We start from the raw sequence: 16,349 nt of genomic DNA on the forward strand, positions 1-16,349 counted from the left end.
CTTCTGTCTCCATTTATCTGTTTACTACAGTGTTTTAAATTCAGGTTAATGTGAATTTAAAGACATTTCAATTAGTGGAAAAAATTGCAGGGGGAATATGAAAAAAAAGTCTAAGCAAATAAAACTTTTGCGACCCCCATGCAGTACCTCTGCGGACCCCCTAGGGGTCGTGGACCCCTTCTTGAAGACCTGCGCCTAATTTCAAGTGAGAAATCCTATGAAAACACTTTGTTTTAAACGTGTTTAAAAGCAGAAATACTTAAGAATAAGTTTAATTCACACTATAAGGATTTTAATAAAATTTTCTAAAATCTCATTAGAAGTTTCATAATATCCAATTTAATTATCATTGTAATAACTTTTACCAGTGATGTGGCTTAAGACTACAAAGTGCAAACTGACTAGTCTAATGACTTAAAATCCAAATTAGGATGTTGGAGACTTTCAGTCCAAACTGCAGTCTGAATTTAGATATTATTAATGTGAGGCAGCTAAGTGCCGTTTCTTCCATTTTCTGTCTTTTTTTAAATAAAAGTACTAGAAGCAAATGCTTAGTGATCTAATGTGTTGAAGAAGAAAAAGGACATTTGTTCTAAAACTGGCCTGCCTTTCTTTGTATTTTCTGAAGGAAAATCAATTCTCCAGCAGCCCATTCCCACAGCTTGCTCCGCGCCGTAGCCTGCAGGTAGTGCATGTAAAAACTCAGCCTCTGTTTGTCATGGAGGTGAACACAGGCTGTGATGCATGTATGTTGTTTTTCTGGGGTGAAATATTGGCTGCTGAGCCAAGAGGTTGGCTGAACTCTATGTGAACTGACTTTGCGCTAAATAAAATCATTTGCATACAAGTTTGGAGCTGGAAAAACTCCAATGTTTAAGATGAGATGGCCTCATCCGCAGGAGACGAACAACTGATGGATGACAGTTCACGGTCACTGTTTGCTGTGCCAAGGCAGGAAGTGACGGTTATATAGCAAAGTATTAACATGATGGATAATCTGATGGTTGGAAAATAGAGTCCAACTATAAAAAGCAGCGTGGAGAAAACAGTAAAAGGTGAATAGCTTCTGCATAAACCATGTTGATCTGCTAATAGATGCCATGGAGATAGGTTTCAATTTTGAAGCTAAGTGGTATGAATCATCTAAGTGTAGTTTGAAGCTGCTAATTATCCAACTGACAACTGTGCTGCCAAAGCTCAGAGGTGACCATGGTAGAAATATCTTGCATTTGTATCAGGCTGATATTTTTGTGGCATTCCTCCAAAACGCCTAAAATATAAATAAAACTAAATTTGGCAGAAACTCAGCTGATTAGAGGTGAAGATGACCTTTAAAAAGATCATCTATTCTCTTACCTTTGATTGCAGTCGACAAAACAGGTGGAGATCTGCAGCAATATTTACAAAATGTTTATATTTTGAGGCAAAAAAATATATTTTTGGGAAATGTTGTTGTCAGTCATCCAGGTCATAGTCACTCCAAAAAAAAAGCTAAAAAACAATCCACTGGACTTTTTTTTTCAAGTTTAAAGACGTTTTGCTTCCCATCCAGGAAGCTTTTTCAATTCAAAATGTCAGGAATAACATTGAGTTCCAGGTTTTATACAGTAGCCCAACAAAGCCTGGTTTTAGTTTTTAAAACATGCATATTGGAACGGACAAAAGAAGCCAATTCTAAAGGGTTGGACGCGTTTGTCCATTTGTATTTGCATGGTTTCAAAATAAAACAAGGTTTTGTTGGGCTACTATATAGATCCTCGAACTCAACGCTATTCAGACATTTTGAATTGAAATAGCTTCCTGGATGGGAAGAAAAACGTCTTTAAACATGGAAACAAAGTCCAGTGGATTGATTTGAACTTTTTTGGGAAGTTTTGGGAGACAAAAATCAGGAAAACATGAGTTGCACTGAAAGCTACTGTCTCCTGAAGGTCCTTACGCCCTGAATCGTTCATTGCCAGTTCTTGGCCTGGAGGCGATCGCTGGTTAAACGTCACTTTAAATAATCCTTCTCATAATAGAAAATGATGATATAACATGATTTGAGTTTTGAAAGCAATTTTAATCATAACCAGACAGAGGATTGCTTGGATATAAGCGCTGGCTTTCTACCATCTTAGGAAAAGGAATAAGCCCAGGATAATGGTTACTACAGTTTCCTATAGATCGGCAGCAACATACTCTGTGAGAACGGTACACATCACACCCATATTGTCTGTAGAGGAGATTCATCACTGGTCAGACTGAAACACAATACACTACAAACTGTATTCACATGTACATGCTGTACCAAGATAATGGACAGGATGTCTAATGCCGCATTTGCACCAAATGCACTAAACTCGCGCACATCGCGTTATTTTTCACGTCATCAGGGACTGGGCTGCAGTCTCAGCAGAGACTCCCAGACTTCCCGCTCCGAAGACAACTGAGGGAAGCTCGATGCTGAGACATCATCCCTCCATGGTGTCCTTGGTCCTCCCCTGGGCCTCCTTCAAGTGGGACGTGCCTGGAACACCTCAGAGGGAGGCGTCTAGGGGACATCCTAAAAAGATGTCTGAGTCACCTCAGCTGACTCCTTTTGATGAGGAGGAGAAGCGGCTCTACTCCATGCCCCTATCAGGTGACTGAGCTTCTCACCCTCTCTCTAAGGGAGAACCCAGCCATCCTGCAGAGAAAGCTCATTTCAGCTGCTTGTATCCAGGATCTCGTTCTTTTAATCATGATCCAGATGTCATGACCATGAGTGAAAGAACGTAAACTGAGAGTTTTACCTTTTCACTCATCTCTCTCCTCACCACAAATGACCGGTCAGACGTCCACGTTATAGCAGCAGCAGCACAGATCCATGTATCGATCTCCCGCTCCGCTCTCCTCTCACTTGTGAACAGGACCGTAAGATACTTGAACTCCTCCATGTGAGGCAGGAGCTCTCCTCTAACCTGAAGGAGACAAGCCACCATTTTCCAGTCCAGAACCAGAACCATGACCTCGGACCTGGAGGAGCTGATTCTCATCCAGATTGCTTCCCATTCTGCTGCAAACGGGCCCATCGCGAGCTCTAGGTCTGGAAGGAGGGAGCCAGCAGAACCACATCATCTGCAAAAACAACTTCCCCGTTTTATTTAGGCAGTATAAATTCAACAGGAATTCACCTGGGCAGCAAAAACAATTTGTTTTATTTTTGTTTCAAGTTTCTCCACATTGCAGAACAGTTAGTGGCTGATAAATGAACTTCATTTACCAATTGATTCTTGTTTTTTTAAGGCAACTGGTTGCACTAGATTTGTTTTGATTGCATACAGTTGGAAATAACTGCATATTATTGAGTGTAATTCATAATAATGGATGGAATTAATGTAATTTTTTTCATTCATGAGAGCTTGTTAAAAAGGAAAAACAAACTAGGTAAATGCATCAATGAACCAGAAAATTGATGCTCCACCTCCTAACTCGGCGGGAATTACTGGTGGGCCTTTTATAAAGTTGCTGAGGGAGGCATGTGACCTAAATTTTAAATAAAAACTAAATGCAAGATAAGCTGTCCCTTTACACACATCCCCATTGATGCTGCAGCGCCAACTGGGAGATCCTTCCATAAAGATGACTGGCTCACTAAAAATATTAATCACACAGTATGAAGCTAAAAAACAACTGTTAAACCTGTGTGCAATTGGTTGCCCCTTATTGTTAATAATCTTTGCAGATCAGTGATCAAATTTTCACATTTCTGCCCCAGATCAGATCATTGCATTAAACCAACTGTTATTGCATTTATAATTACAAAATGTTTTATTTGGTTTGCAAGAGCAACAATGGAGCCGCTTGTTGCAGATCCTTGGTTTGGAGTTGATCAATTAGAAAAAAAACAACTTAAAATTTCCATTAAAAGGTTAAATTGTTTCTATATAACATGTAAACGTTCCTATATTTTTACGTTTTGCCATGGGCCACTCAATCAAAATATGTAGGCCTAATACGTTTTCTATATTTCAAAACACCTCTCACCCATTGTCAGCTGGAGATAGACCCCAGCACCCCTCATGACCACAACAGGGATAAGTGTGACAGAGGATGGATGGATGGATGTGTGTGTGTGGGTGTACCTGTCTAGCCCTCAGAGTGAGGACCATTTTTCCAATTTCACCATCAAATTGGGGACCAGTTGTTGCAAAGTGAGGACATTTTGTGGGTCCTCACATGCTGTTTTGCTGATGGTTAGGTTAAGGCCGCGGTTCTCAAAGTGTGTGGCGCGACCCACTGGTGGGGAATTGAGACGTGACAGGTGGGGCGCGCCAAGTTCCGGTGTGTGTGTGTGTGTGTGTGTGACTATAAATGTAGAACGTGTGAGAGCAAACTGTCCTTATAGCTGTATGTTGCCGCTTTTTAGACCAATCAAACCCACAAAGTAATCATTACTAGCCTACATGCAGTCTAATTAAAAGAACATTAGATATGAGAAACATTTCACCTGGAACTGAAGTGCCAAAATAATGATTGACGTGACGTCGGCATATTATTTGTAACGGAATAAACTTTCGCGCCCCAGTGTTGCCAACTCAGCGACTTTGTCGCTATATTTCAGACCCCTCCAGCGACTCTTTTTCAAAAAAGCGACTAGCGACAAATCTAGCGACTTTTGGAGACTCTTACGTGAAAGCACGTATCGTTCCTTTTCTTGTCCTCCAGCGGCAGGTGCTGCCGTGGGGCGCCTCCCCCGTCCCAACCCCGTTCTCCCCCGCTATCGCAGGAGTCCCTCTCAGCGCTGCAGTCAGAGCAGAGACACAGCATGTTTAACTTTAGCGTCCAGACTGCAAATAAAGCGCACATGCGCCGGGATTGACGGCGCAGGTTGATCATAAATAACTGAATTTGAAATATTTTATTAGTTTATTATGCAATGAAAAATAAAGTAAGTCTATTTTTTCCTATTCTGTCTGCAGCACCTGCTGATTTTAGGTCTGCTGAGGAGGACCAGTTTATTGAAATGACGTCTGACTCCACCCTGAAGCTCAGGTTTAATGCTCAGACTAATAGTGAATTCTGGTTAGGAGTGGAGAGGGAGTTTCCACTCATCGGGCAGAGAGCTGTGTGCATTCTTCTTCCCTTTGCCACATCATATCTCTGTGAGATGGGCTTTTCAGCTGTTGCTTCAATGAAAACAAAATACAGATCTCAGCTGAACATTGAGCATGACTTGAGAGTGGCAGTATCAAGCCTGCAACCCCGTTTTGAGAAACTGTGCAATGCAAAACAGGCTCATTGCAGCCACTAATGCAGGGATAAATAGAACTGTCTTGCCAGATGGATTTCACTTCTTTTCTTTTATTAACAGATTGCAGAGTGGCACTTTAATTTTTTCTATCTTTGAGCTTGATACAAATTTTGACACAGCTGCATTTTTGTTTTCTTTATTTTTTAGCTTGCTGTTATTTGATGTAGATAGTTTGTATTTAGATACTACTTGTTACTTCAGTAAAATTGGAACATTTTAAGATTGTTGCATATTTCATTAGCATTGTGTTGGGGCGATGGGGACAGGCGGGGCTTGAAAATTCCCCCTTGTCCAAAGTGGGGAATGACAGAAAAAGTTTGAGAACCACTGGGTTAAGGGCCAAGGTGTCATTTGGTTAGGGTTAGGGGGAGATATGCATTAGTAATGGTTAGGTTTAGGGTTATTTTAGGGTTAGGGCATAGAAAGGGTTGAAAATTACTGAAAGTCAATGGAAATCAATGGGAGTCAACATGCAGTCCTCACTACAGCACGAGTGTGTGTGTGTTTCAAAACATTTAGAAAGGTCTATTTGGAAATATTTATTTACTAAATGTATTTTTTAGAATACTTATTTGATTTCATATAAACAGCTGTTTCATTGAATATTAAATCAATTATTTTCAAACCTGTCATAAATAAATAGCATCTAAATATTCCAGCAAATAAATAAAATATATATATTATAATAAAACAAAAGAGATACAAAATATTATGGGGGATGCTTTATCATTTGTGTAGTTATTTAATTAAATCAACATTTTTCGTTGGTTTTTCTCTATTTAAGATTAATTTATTTAAGTCATCTTTAAAGAAATAAATTTAATTTTTAATGCTTATTGATTCAATATTTACATTTTATTTGTGACACTTTGATTTTTCAAAGCTACTTTAAGTATTCTAAGGAATTAATTGATTTCTAAGACCGTTTCAATTTCAGGTATTTTTGAAAAATTTCCTTTGTTTTTTTGTTCTTATTTTCGAATGAGGGGCCAAAATTTCTCTGGTCATACAATTATTTCTGCCCCGTCATTTGAGAGTTTATTCTAAAATAAATGAATATGGAAATAAAACTTAAATGTAAAAAAAAAATATACAATTATTAAGGAATTTATAAAAAAAAAATGAAATAAATTAATCTTGAAATAAAAAATATCAATATGTCTTAGAAAAATCAATAAAATAAAAATAAAAAATCAATCAATCTCAATAATTAAAAGTGTATTAAAATAGATAAGTAGATATGTTGAAAAACAAATTCTTAACAAATTAATGAATAGATATTAAGGTAAATAAATGATAAAATGAACTAAAAGTCTACTTTTTATGTATATTTTGTTTGTTTAAAGCTGAAGTCTCTAAGTTTTTAAAAATCACTTTTTTGTCATATTGGCTAAAACTGTCCCTATGCCCAGACAGCAGTACATGTGATATGTAACCTGTGAAAAAAACTGCTTCAATTGGTACCGCCTACTGCCTGTACAGGTGCTGGTCATAAAATTAGAATATCATGAAAAAGTAGATTGATTTCAGTAATTCCATTTAAAAAGTGAAACTTGTATATTATATTCATACATTACATACAAACTCATATATTTCAGATGTTTATTTTGTTTAATTTTGATGATTACAAATGACAACAAATGAAAATCTCAAATTCATCATATCAGAAAATTAGAATATTGTGAAAAGGTTCAAAATTGATGGCCCCTGGTGCCACACTCTAATCAGCTAATTAACTCAAACCACCTGCAAAAGCCTTTAAATGGTATTTCAGTCTAGTTCTATAGGCTACACAATCATGGGGAAGACTGCTGACTTGACAGTTGTCCAAAAGACGACCATCGACACCTTGCACAAGGAGGGCAAGACACAAAAGGTCATCGCTAAAGAGGCTGGCTGTTCACAGAGCTCAGTGTCCAAGCACATTAATAGAGAGGCGAAGGGAAGGAAAAGATGTGGTCGAAAAAAGTGTACAAGCAAGAGAGATAACCGCACCCTGGAGAGGATTGTGAAACAAAACCCCTTCAAAAATGTGGGGGAGATTCACAAAGAGTGGACTGCAGCTGGAGTGAGTGCTTCAAGAACCACCACACACAGACGTATGAAAGACATGGGTTTCTGCTGTCGCATTCCTTGTGTCAAGCCACTCTTGAACCACAGACAGCGTCAGAAGCGTCTTGCCTGGGCTAAAGAGAAACAGGACTGGACTGCTGGTGAGTGGTCCAAAGTCATGTTCTCTGATGAAAGTAAATTTTGCATTTCCTTTGGAAATCAAGGTCCCAGAGTCTGGAGGAAAAGAAGAGAGGCACTTCATCCACGTTGCCAGAAGTCCAGTGTAAAGTTTCCACAGTCAGTGATGGTTTGGGGTGCCATGTCATCTGCTGGTGTTGGTCCATTGTGTTTTCTGAGGTCCAGGGTCAACGCAGCCACATACCAGGAAGTTTTAGAGCACTTCATGCTTCCTGCAGCTGACCAACTTTTTGGAGATGCAGATTTCATTTTCCAACAGGACTTGGCACCTGCACACAGTGCCAAAGCTACCAGTACCTGGTTGAAGGACCATGGTATCCCTGTTCTTAATTGGCCAGCAAACTCTCCTGACCTTAACCCCATAGAAAATCTATGGGGTATTGTGAAGAAGAAGATGCAATACACCAGACCCAACAATTCAGAAGAGCTAAAAGCCACTATTAGAGCAACCTGGGCTATCATAACACCTGAGCAGTGCCACAGACTGATCGACTCCATGCCACGCCGCATTGCTGCAGTAATACAGGCCAAAGGAGGCCCAACTAAATACTGAGTGCTGTACATGCTCATACTTTTCATGTTCATACTTTTCAGTTGGCCAACATTTCTATAAATCCTTTGTTTTTATTGGTCTTCAGTAATATTCTAATTTTCTGATATGATGAATTTGAGATTTTCATTTGTTGTCATTTGTAATCATCAAAATTAAACAAAATAAACATCTGAAATATATGAGTTTGTATGTAATGTATGAATATAATATACAAGTTTCACTTTTTAAATGGAATTACTGAAATCAATCTACTTTTTCATGATATTCTAATTTTATGACCAGCACCTGTATTTCAATCTGGAAAGAATAATTCGGGACGAGTCAAAACAACCAATCACAGCCAGAGGAGCGTCTGATGGAGTGTCAATCACAGCTCACACACGCTGAATCCCGCCCCCTCCCTCTCACCGCTGAACCTGCCGCTGCCGCCCGGCTGCCGCAGTCAGGAGGACGCGCGTGGAATAAACAATTGAGTAATAAATTTGTAACTTCGGTATAACCAGCATCTTATATCTAGCTGCTTGGAGGTGAGTGTTATCGCTCTTACCGGTTCACACTCCATGCCGCGTACGCTGCTTGGACGCTTCTGGTCGCATGCGGTAGCCGCGCAGGTGCTGTGAGAGGGGTGGAGCTTGGAGGTGGGGCATGAGTGAAGCAGAGAGGGTGGGGGAGTGGCGTGAAACCTGTTTTTCTTCAAATTTTCAGTCGAAGTCTGCTCTCTTCTCAATGTAACAGACTGCAGCTTTAACTGAGACTTTTATTTATTTAATGTAATGTTTTAAAATAATATGTTCATTATTTATAATATGGCAGTATTCATAGATTTAATTTTGAATGAAAAGGCTGTCGATAATTCCTGAGGTCATTGTTATTTTATGTTATTTTAATTTGCTTGTGAAAAATGAACAAATAGACAGCCGGCAAACAAAATAAAACAGACAAAGTTACTGATGTGTAAAAACATTTATAAAGACAACAAAAAACAAAACAAAAGTAAAGCTATTATTGATAGATTAATCTATTAATTATTTTACTAGTTTTTGTATTGGGGAACCATTGTGAAGGTTATTTTGTTTGAAAACTATTTTGGCATTGTAAGTGTGAATTTGAAGTTGTAGAGAGAGTTACATTCTCTTCATAAGTTTTGTATTTGTAGAATAAAAAAAAAATCACAAGTACAAATTTTGTTTACATCCAATTTAATTTTAGGTACAAGTACACAAATTTTGTTCTACAAGTTGCATATCAAATGGTCCAACTATTGTTGCAAATCTATTTTTACATTGTAACTTTGTGGTTTTGCAATTGCAGATTTTTTTAATCTGCCGCAATTACTACAAAAAAAAAAAAAAAACGTACACCAAAGTACACAAACTGGGTTCTGTGAGTTGCCATCAAAAATGTCTTCCATTCAGTTTATCTAAGAAAAAAAAAATGTGCAAAACAAATTCAAACGCGTATATTAAAATCTTCAACAAAAGAAATTGCATTTTTTTCCTTAACATAAATACAAATCAATGAACACGACTGCACGAATCTGCTTCTGTGAGTCACAAATTCAACCTAACAAGTTACGCCTTCATTTTCACTTTTGACACAAATGTCACACTGGTAAAAATCATCTGTGACTTGTGGGTAGTATCTATCATTGGGCAGCAGGGGGCGCTGCCTGCTCGATCAGGCTGTACCAACCGCAAATACACATAGGCCTACTGCCATGTTGCCTTCTTTAGGTTTATAAACTTTTGATGTTATCGCATCTAGCTGTTATTTTATTAAATATAGATTATTCTACTAGTCTATATATCATATATTATTTTCTTTGTCTGACTGTATCTTTCTTCCAACCGGCTGTGTAAAATAGCTTATTTTATGTTTTTCACAGTCTCCCATGAGGAGCTCCGGTGGGGAGTGGTCGCTATCGGAGCTAGATGTTTTGCTCTTGGCGGGAACCGTTGCTCACACGCTCAGCTTGGCAGCGAGCAGCTTCGTGGAAGAGGAGCACCAAACCTGGTACTTCCTGCTCAACACGCTCTGTCTCGCCGTCTTCCAGGATGTGTGCAGGAAGTACTTCAGAGAGGAGAGAAGCTCTGGAGATGATGATGAGCATCTCCTTCCTTCCAAAGACAGTCACTCCTCTGCTCACCCCAAACCAGAGATGATCTCAGAGAAGTGGTTCGCTCTGGCCACGCCTCCCTTCACTCTGGTTTGCTGCCGGCTGCTTCGCTCACTCAACCAAACAGGGGTCCAGTGGGCCCACCTCCCAGACGTCAGTCACTGGCTGAACAGGTAAATCCTGGAATGGATGTTGGATGATCCGTTCTGATGTTGCTTATTTTAATCTGTTAAAGTCAGGCTCTGTGTATACCTTGAAGCTTTATCTCTCCGGTTCTTTTCCTGAAAAGAGATCACTCGCGACAAACTCTTTAAATAACACTTCATAACTTATGTGTATTAAATAACAATGAGAAATAACAATGGATTCTGATAGAAATTGGAACTCCGATCAGAGAAGTTGTTTGGAGTTTACAGAAGGCAGCTGCTCACCTCTCAGGAAGTGGACTTGATTAACAGTTAAAAGGGCATTTTATACATCTCCAGTCTGCCGCATCATCACATTTTATATCACACACGTTAGCAGATGAGTAGACATCCATGGTTCCAACCGTATCAAAATATTGCACTTTGTTCTTAGCTGAAGGAAACCGCTCTCATTCCATTCCCAAATATTTGCCACGTACAGAATGAAGATTATAACTGTGCATCCGGACAGAGGAACTGTTTTAATTAGATAAACTATTGTGGAAAACATCAGTTCTGACATGCAACAGGCAGCTAATATTCAGGTGTAATAAACTCACAATATCCTAACAAATGTATTTCCTCTGCTATGAATTATGCATCCAATTTATCCTCGAAGTTATTCCAACATTATTCTGACTTCCTGTTTATTTTAAAGCTCAGCGATTTTCCTGACTATGTAAACTGAAGTTGGAAACTAACCCATCAGCGTAGCAACCTTTTAACTGGTCGTTGATCTTTTATCTTTTATCTGACTTAAGATAAAGGAATGGAGGAAATCTATGTGAAGAACCAGCACAGCCATGAAGAGATTTAATTAGAGGTTTTTCAGCTAGCGACTGTTTTTCAGGTGTGGAGGAGCATCTCAGGTCTAACCTGGGAGTAGCCAGTTTGAAATGTGTAGAACTGAACTGAGTTCTATGTTATCAATGTGTAATGGCTGCCTTTCATTCTGTACGTGAAAAGGAGGGATGTTTAGTACAATACTTCGAGCTGATTGAGTGACGTCCTAGCTAGTATCCGCCTTCCATAATACGCTTTCAGCCAATCGCAGCAGCGAATCGTGACTTTTCAGCAAATCTTGACGTATCGTGAGCTGATAAATCAAACTTTTTCCAAATCCTGTTCGAAGAAAAGAAGACACATCTTTCCCATCTATAAATGCACAAAGTGCTTCTTTTTGCTCCTTTTTTGAACTCTTAACATCCACCTAATTTTGGGTAATCCTCACATATTTTGCATACCCAAATGAAAAAGCAAATAACTTAGGAACTGTAAGCCCAAATTACATGTGCAATACATTATTTGAAAGCTAAAACCCTCTAAGATCTAAATATATAAATTAAAATTGGGTTAGTAGAACACAAACCAACCTGCATCCGCAGAAATAGAGACATTCTTGAGAAAAAGCAGGTTTCATTGTATCATATGTGTTCTACATCATGTCAACCTCAAATGCAGAAAGTTTCAGACCTCTAGCTATAACAGTTCCAGAGCTGTGGGGTTTGGAACTTTTGGTGTCAGCTTGGAGCTGCACACAATGGCTCCACCTGCTGGTAAAAATTTTACCGATGGAATTTTATGCATTCTGAATTATTAACCCCACTTAAAACCCACCGTTTTAAGAGGTTCAAAATTGGACATAAATCAAAAATATCTGTTAGAAGCTAGCTGCGACACACTGATGCGGGAGTTTAACCAGCCAAAAACATATGTACTGTTGTCATAAATCCTACCCAGTGTTCTGTGGGGTCGCAGGGATAGTCAGAACCTCGGCTCTTAAACTGCCTCTTCTCTCCTTCTTATGGCTTGAATCACATGGTGAATGGGCTCCAAACCATAAGCAATGTAATTTAGATGCTTCAGTGTCCTTTCAACCTCGTCTTCCATCCTACCAAATGTTTTAAATGTTACTGTATATATGGTTGTGCCGGTATAGCCAATGTGTACAATTGCTAGCTGAAATATTGACCAACCACGTGACATCACTGTTTGAGTTACTACAACATGGTGGTTTTTCTTTTATGTTTAGGTTTTTCGCATTTATAATATAATTATTAATAATAGTAACACACTATCTCAATAATGAATGTACTTTGGTTGACATAACGTTCCTTAGTTAGCTTTTAAAGGTGCGTAGTCTGGTTATACTCCTGTACAAAAAAGACCAAAAGCCATTTGATCAGGATAAAATGAGGTTATATACACCAAGCTTCTATCTCCACAGTCTTTAGTTATTCCTTTTTTTAGACTAACTTAAATTCCTGCACTGGGCGATATGAGCAGACATAAACAGATGTGGCGCCATCTGCTGCAAGTAAACAAAAACTACCAGAAAGCCAGATGGCGACTGCTAAATAGAGCGTCACGGGAAAACGACGGCTTAGTTTGGTCAAAGATTGAGAGATATGATTTAGATAAACTGATCCACAACAACGCTAAACTCTAGTGAATCCTCTCCAAAACCTCCTATCAGAACAAACAGGAAAAAAAATAAATAAATAAGAAACACAAACAGGGACATGGTCAGAACTAATCAAACAATCTATCAATGCTTTTATGTCATTTTTATTTAGATTGTTGAGATTAAGAATACCATTGCTATCACTACTACCAGTATTAATCAGGACGCCTTCCCAGATCTACATCCACATCGGCTACATCTGAACCCCTCAGCAACTTTAGCTCCTGCTTCAATGAACACCAACGTTATTACTATATTCTAAGTGCTCTTCCAGTCTTATCCCTCACAGAGTAAAATATCTGTTTTTTGTGTTGTTGTTTTTTTTACATCTGATCTTTTTTTTTTTATTATTTTCCCTTTGCCGTGAGGTGCTAACTGGCTTAGCCACAGTAGGCTACTTCCTCGTTTACCCTTGCAGACATTTGCAGTATCGTACCTCCACTGCTATTATAAATATAGATCAAACTAAATGAAGAGTTAATCACAACCTTAATGTTTCTAGAAAGAGAACTACATTCCCAAATCCAGCATGTTACGTAACAAACAGTGGTTCAAAGTACAATCAAACCGACAAAATTTGCTCTTCTTTGTTGAGCCTTTCCGTTATCTGCTAAAATGTTTGCTCTCTTTGTCTCTTGCTGCCAAAACTTCACCGATATGTCAGAAAACACAGTCTCATTTAACATCTCTTTGCTTTAAAAATTTAAACACCTCAAAAAAACAACCAATATCTTTTGGTCCGATGCTGCTTAAGCTAAAAGTTGGATTCTTTTTACCATCAGTATCCAAGTTTATCCAACAGGTTTTTAATACTCAAATGTTGGTTAATATTTATTAGGGCCTGACTCTTTCCTTTTCCTCTGTAACAAAAGTTTATTCTTTTTACTCTGATGGTTTGCATCATTGAGCTCATAGAATCCAGCATCTTACATTTTATTTATTTCCACAACATGTTGCAGCTCTGAGTGAAGGTTACAATATAAATGTGAACAAGTCATTTAATATTTAAGGAAGAAAATGTGGCCGTCTGTTTGGAATGAATTATGAGGAGAAATACATGTTTCCAAAGCCACACTCAATTACATTTTCACTGGCTGCCATCCCACCTACATCTGGTCAAAACATATCAGTGTAACCAGTTATTTTCTGCTACCCAGGAGAAGATGTTCATCATTGGTAGATGAGGTTCATCATATGCTGCAGCCTTGTCAGACATCTAGAAAAAAAAGGTTTTACTTATAAACACTGACTGCGAAACTGACAGGACCCGCCACGTAGGGTTTTAAAGGAGAGAAGATAGCCGTCTGTGATTGCTCTCACTGTAGGGAAACTGATTTCACAGGAAAAACTGTGACCGCTCTGCGGAGCATTAATATTCCGACAGCAGCGCGGGCCGTGGAATCATAGTTTGTTCTTGAACATGAATCACATTGTGGAATAGAGATGTGGATTCTGACCTTTTCTCTGTCCGATGTTGCCCTTTCTTCCTCCCTGCTCCCCTTGCTGCTTGGATATAATGAGATCCAGGCCTCGCCTCAAAAACATCCAACTTCCACTGCTGCCTGATCCGGCTAATGGCTAAATACGCAGCTTCTGCTCTGCTTTGATACGTCCTTTGAGGTCTTATTATTTCATGTCCATGCTCAGCATGGGCTAATTTCTTCTCGTATATTCCTAAACCCAGTAAACAGCTTAAAGTGGATCTCCTTAAAGTTTTAACTGATGCTGCTGGATGTGACTGGACAATGTTTCATCTCCTAAATACTCCACTTTACCCATCTAGTGTTTTTACTTTGATCATTTAAGTTGAATTCCTGCCCGTCCTGTCTGGATGTGTAGACAGATGACAACAGTCCACCATGTGCTCAAACATGTGAAATATGAATGAATTTCATTTTTGTTGACCTACAGGGTGTTTCTTTCTCCCCGCCGTGACTCTCTGTCTATCATCATCCCACAGCTCTGAGCATAAGATGGTCCTGTCCCTGCTGTCTGCGTTCTGTTTGCTCCTCATCTACCTCCTGGTTCAAAGACGCTGCTCGCTGGTCTCCAAGGTCGCCCTGGCACTCGGACTCCTGGGCGTCTACAGCTACCGGGCAGCTGTCGGCAATGTCCTGTTTCCCTGGCAACACTCCGGTCGAACTGCGTCCAAGTAAGTTTTTGTGGCCAGCAGGAGTGTGATTTCACTCCCTGCAACAACCTGCAAGTTTCTGTCCCCTGATAGGGAGCCTGATTTAAGGAGCAGAGGTGCCTTAATGCAGGGTGATGTAAATGAGTTTTTCAGGCGGCGTGTGTCATCTGGGACAAACGCTAAGACTCTGTCATTAACTGAGATGATGAACTGCTGAAGACCTTTTTTTTTATTTTTGATCTGCATCTATTTACAGTAAATCCTGCAGCTCCAGGGACTCCTCCAGACGTAAAAAAAAAAATCTGACAGTGTTTTAAATTAAACCCGAGGTGTGACTGTTGATTTAAATTGGCAGCAGGCGAGAACCGCCTTACTATTGACAGCAATTTTTTTTCTTTCCACACATCTTTTCAGCAATGCTGCAGCCCAGCTTTTTTCTCCTGACTCCCTAATTGATGAATCTGAAGTGTCATTTATCCGACAGAGCAGTGAGCTGCTTAGAGGAGTTAGTGGAGAGTATAGGAGTGATTATATTAATGCATCCAAATATAGATTCATTACATGTAGAGTGATTTATTTTTCATCCAAAATCATTTATTTATGCATGAAATAGTGACATTTAGAATCATTTGATTAGATTTTTAATTTAAAAAGTGATGGACTAATGAACTTTAAGCTGAATGCTGGACTGTTCTTGGTCTGGGCTCCTTTTGCATTAATTACTGGATCAGTAATCAGTCTGTGGTTCCCACAATGAAGTCCAGGTGTCTTACAATACATTTTTATTTATATTACAGTTCATAGGTTCGATTTTCATATACTGGTTGAAAAAAATCCTATGAGAATTTATAGCAAAGTTAAATATTTGTAGGATGAAATTTGTAGTCAGAACTGTGGTTAGCCTGATTTAAAGAACTTCGTCTATTTTTTGCTGTTATGTGGTCCTGAAATATTCAGACAAACTAAACCCTAAGTTCTCATTAACTTAAAGTATTAATCATTACAAATGAAAGAAAAATTTCAAGCGTACAACTGTCGGCCATTGCCGTCCCAAGCCTCCATGGGGCCCTGAACAAAATTGGATGTTGGTCCCATCTAATTTTGCCTAAGCACTCTATAATAAGATTGATTATGTTTATTTAGCGTTACTAAAAGTAATATGATAAACTAGTATACCAGTATAAATATTATACCGTATTTTCTGGACTATAAGCAGCTACTTTTTCCCCCATGTACTAAACCATTTTGCTTATTAGAAGGCGCAGCTGTTCTGTGGATGTTTTCTAACCACCAGAGGGGGAAGTCTAAGTTGTAAATGAAAGAATAAGGGGCTAATTTTAATTTAGCAGAAGAACATACTGGCAGCAGGCATGAC

The 16,349-nt window shown here is 38.9% G+C and overlaps 1 protein-coding gene across 1 annotated transcript in view; it reads left to right on the forward strand.

Annotated features, from left to right (window-relative positions):
• pigg (phosphatidylinositol glycan anchor biosynthesis class G) overlaps window positions 1-16,349 on the forward strand; it is a 166,448-nt gene that overhangs the window by 67,597 nt on the left and 82,502 nt on the right. The window contains exons 9-10 of the mRNA XM_038277616.1: window positions 9,964-10,367; window positions 14,804-14,995. Of these exons, the coding sequence (XP_038133544.1) occupies window positions 9,964-10,367; window positions 14,804-14,995 (596 nt within the window). The remainder of the gene's footprint in view (window positions 1-9,963; window positions 10,368-14,803; window positions 14,996-16,349) is intronic.

This window comes from Cyprinodon tularosa, unplaced genomic scaffold (assembly GCF_016077235.1).
Source record: "Cyprinodon tularosa strain WSP-4 unplaced genomic scaffold, ASM1607723v1 ctg133, whole genome shotgun sequence".
NCBI lineage: Eukaryota > Metazoa > Chordata > Actinopteri > Cyprinodontiformes > Cyprinodontidae > Cyprinodon > Cyprinodon tularosa.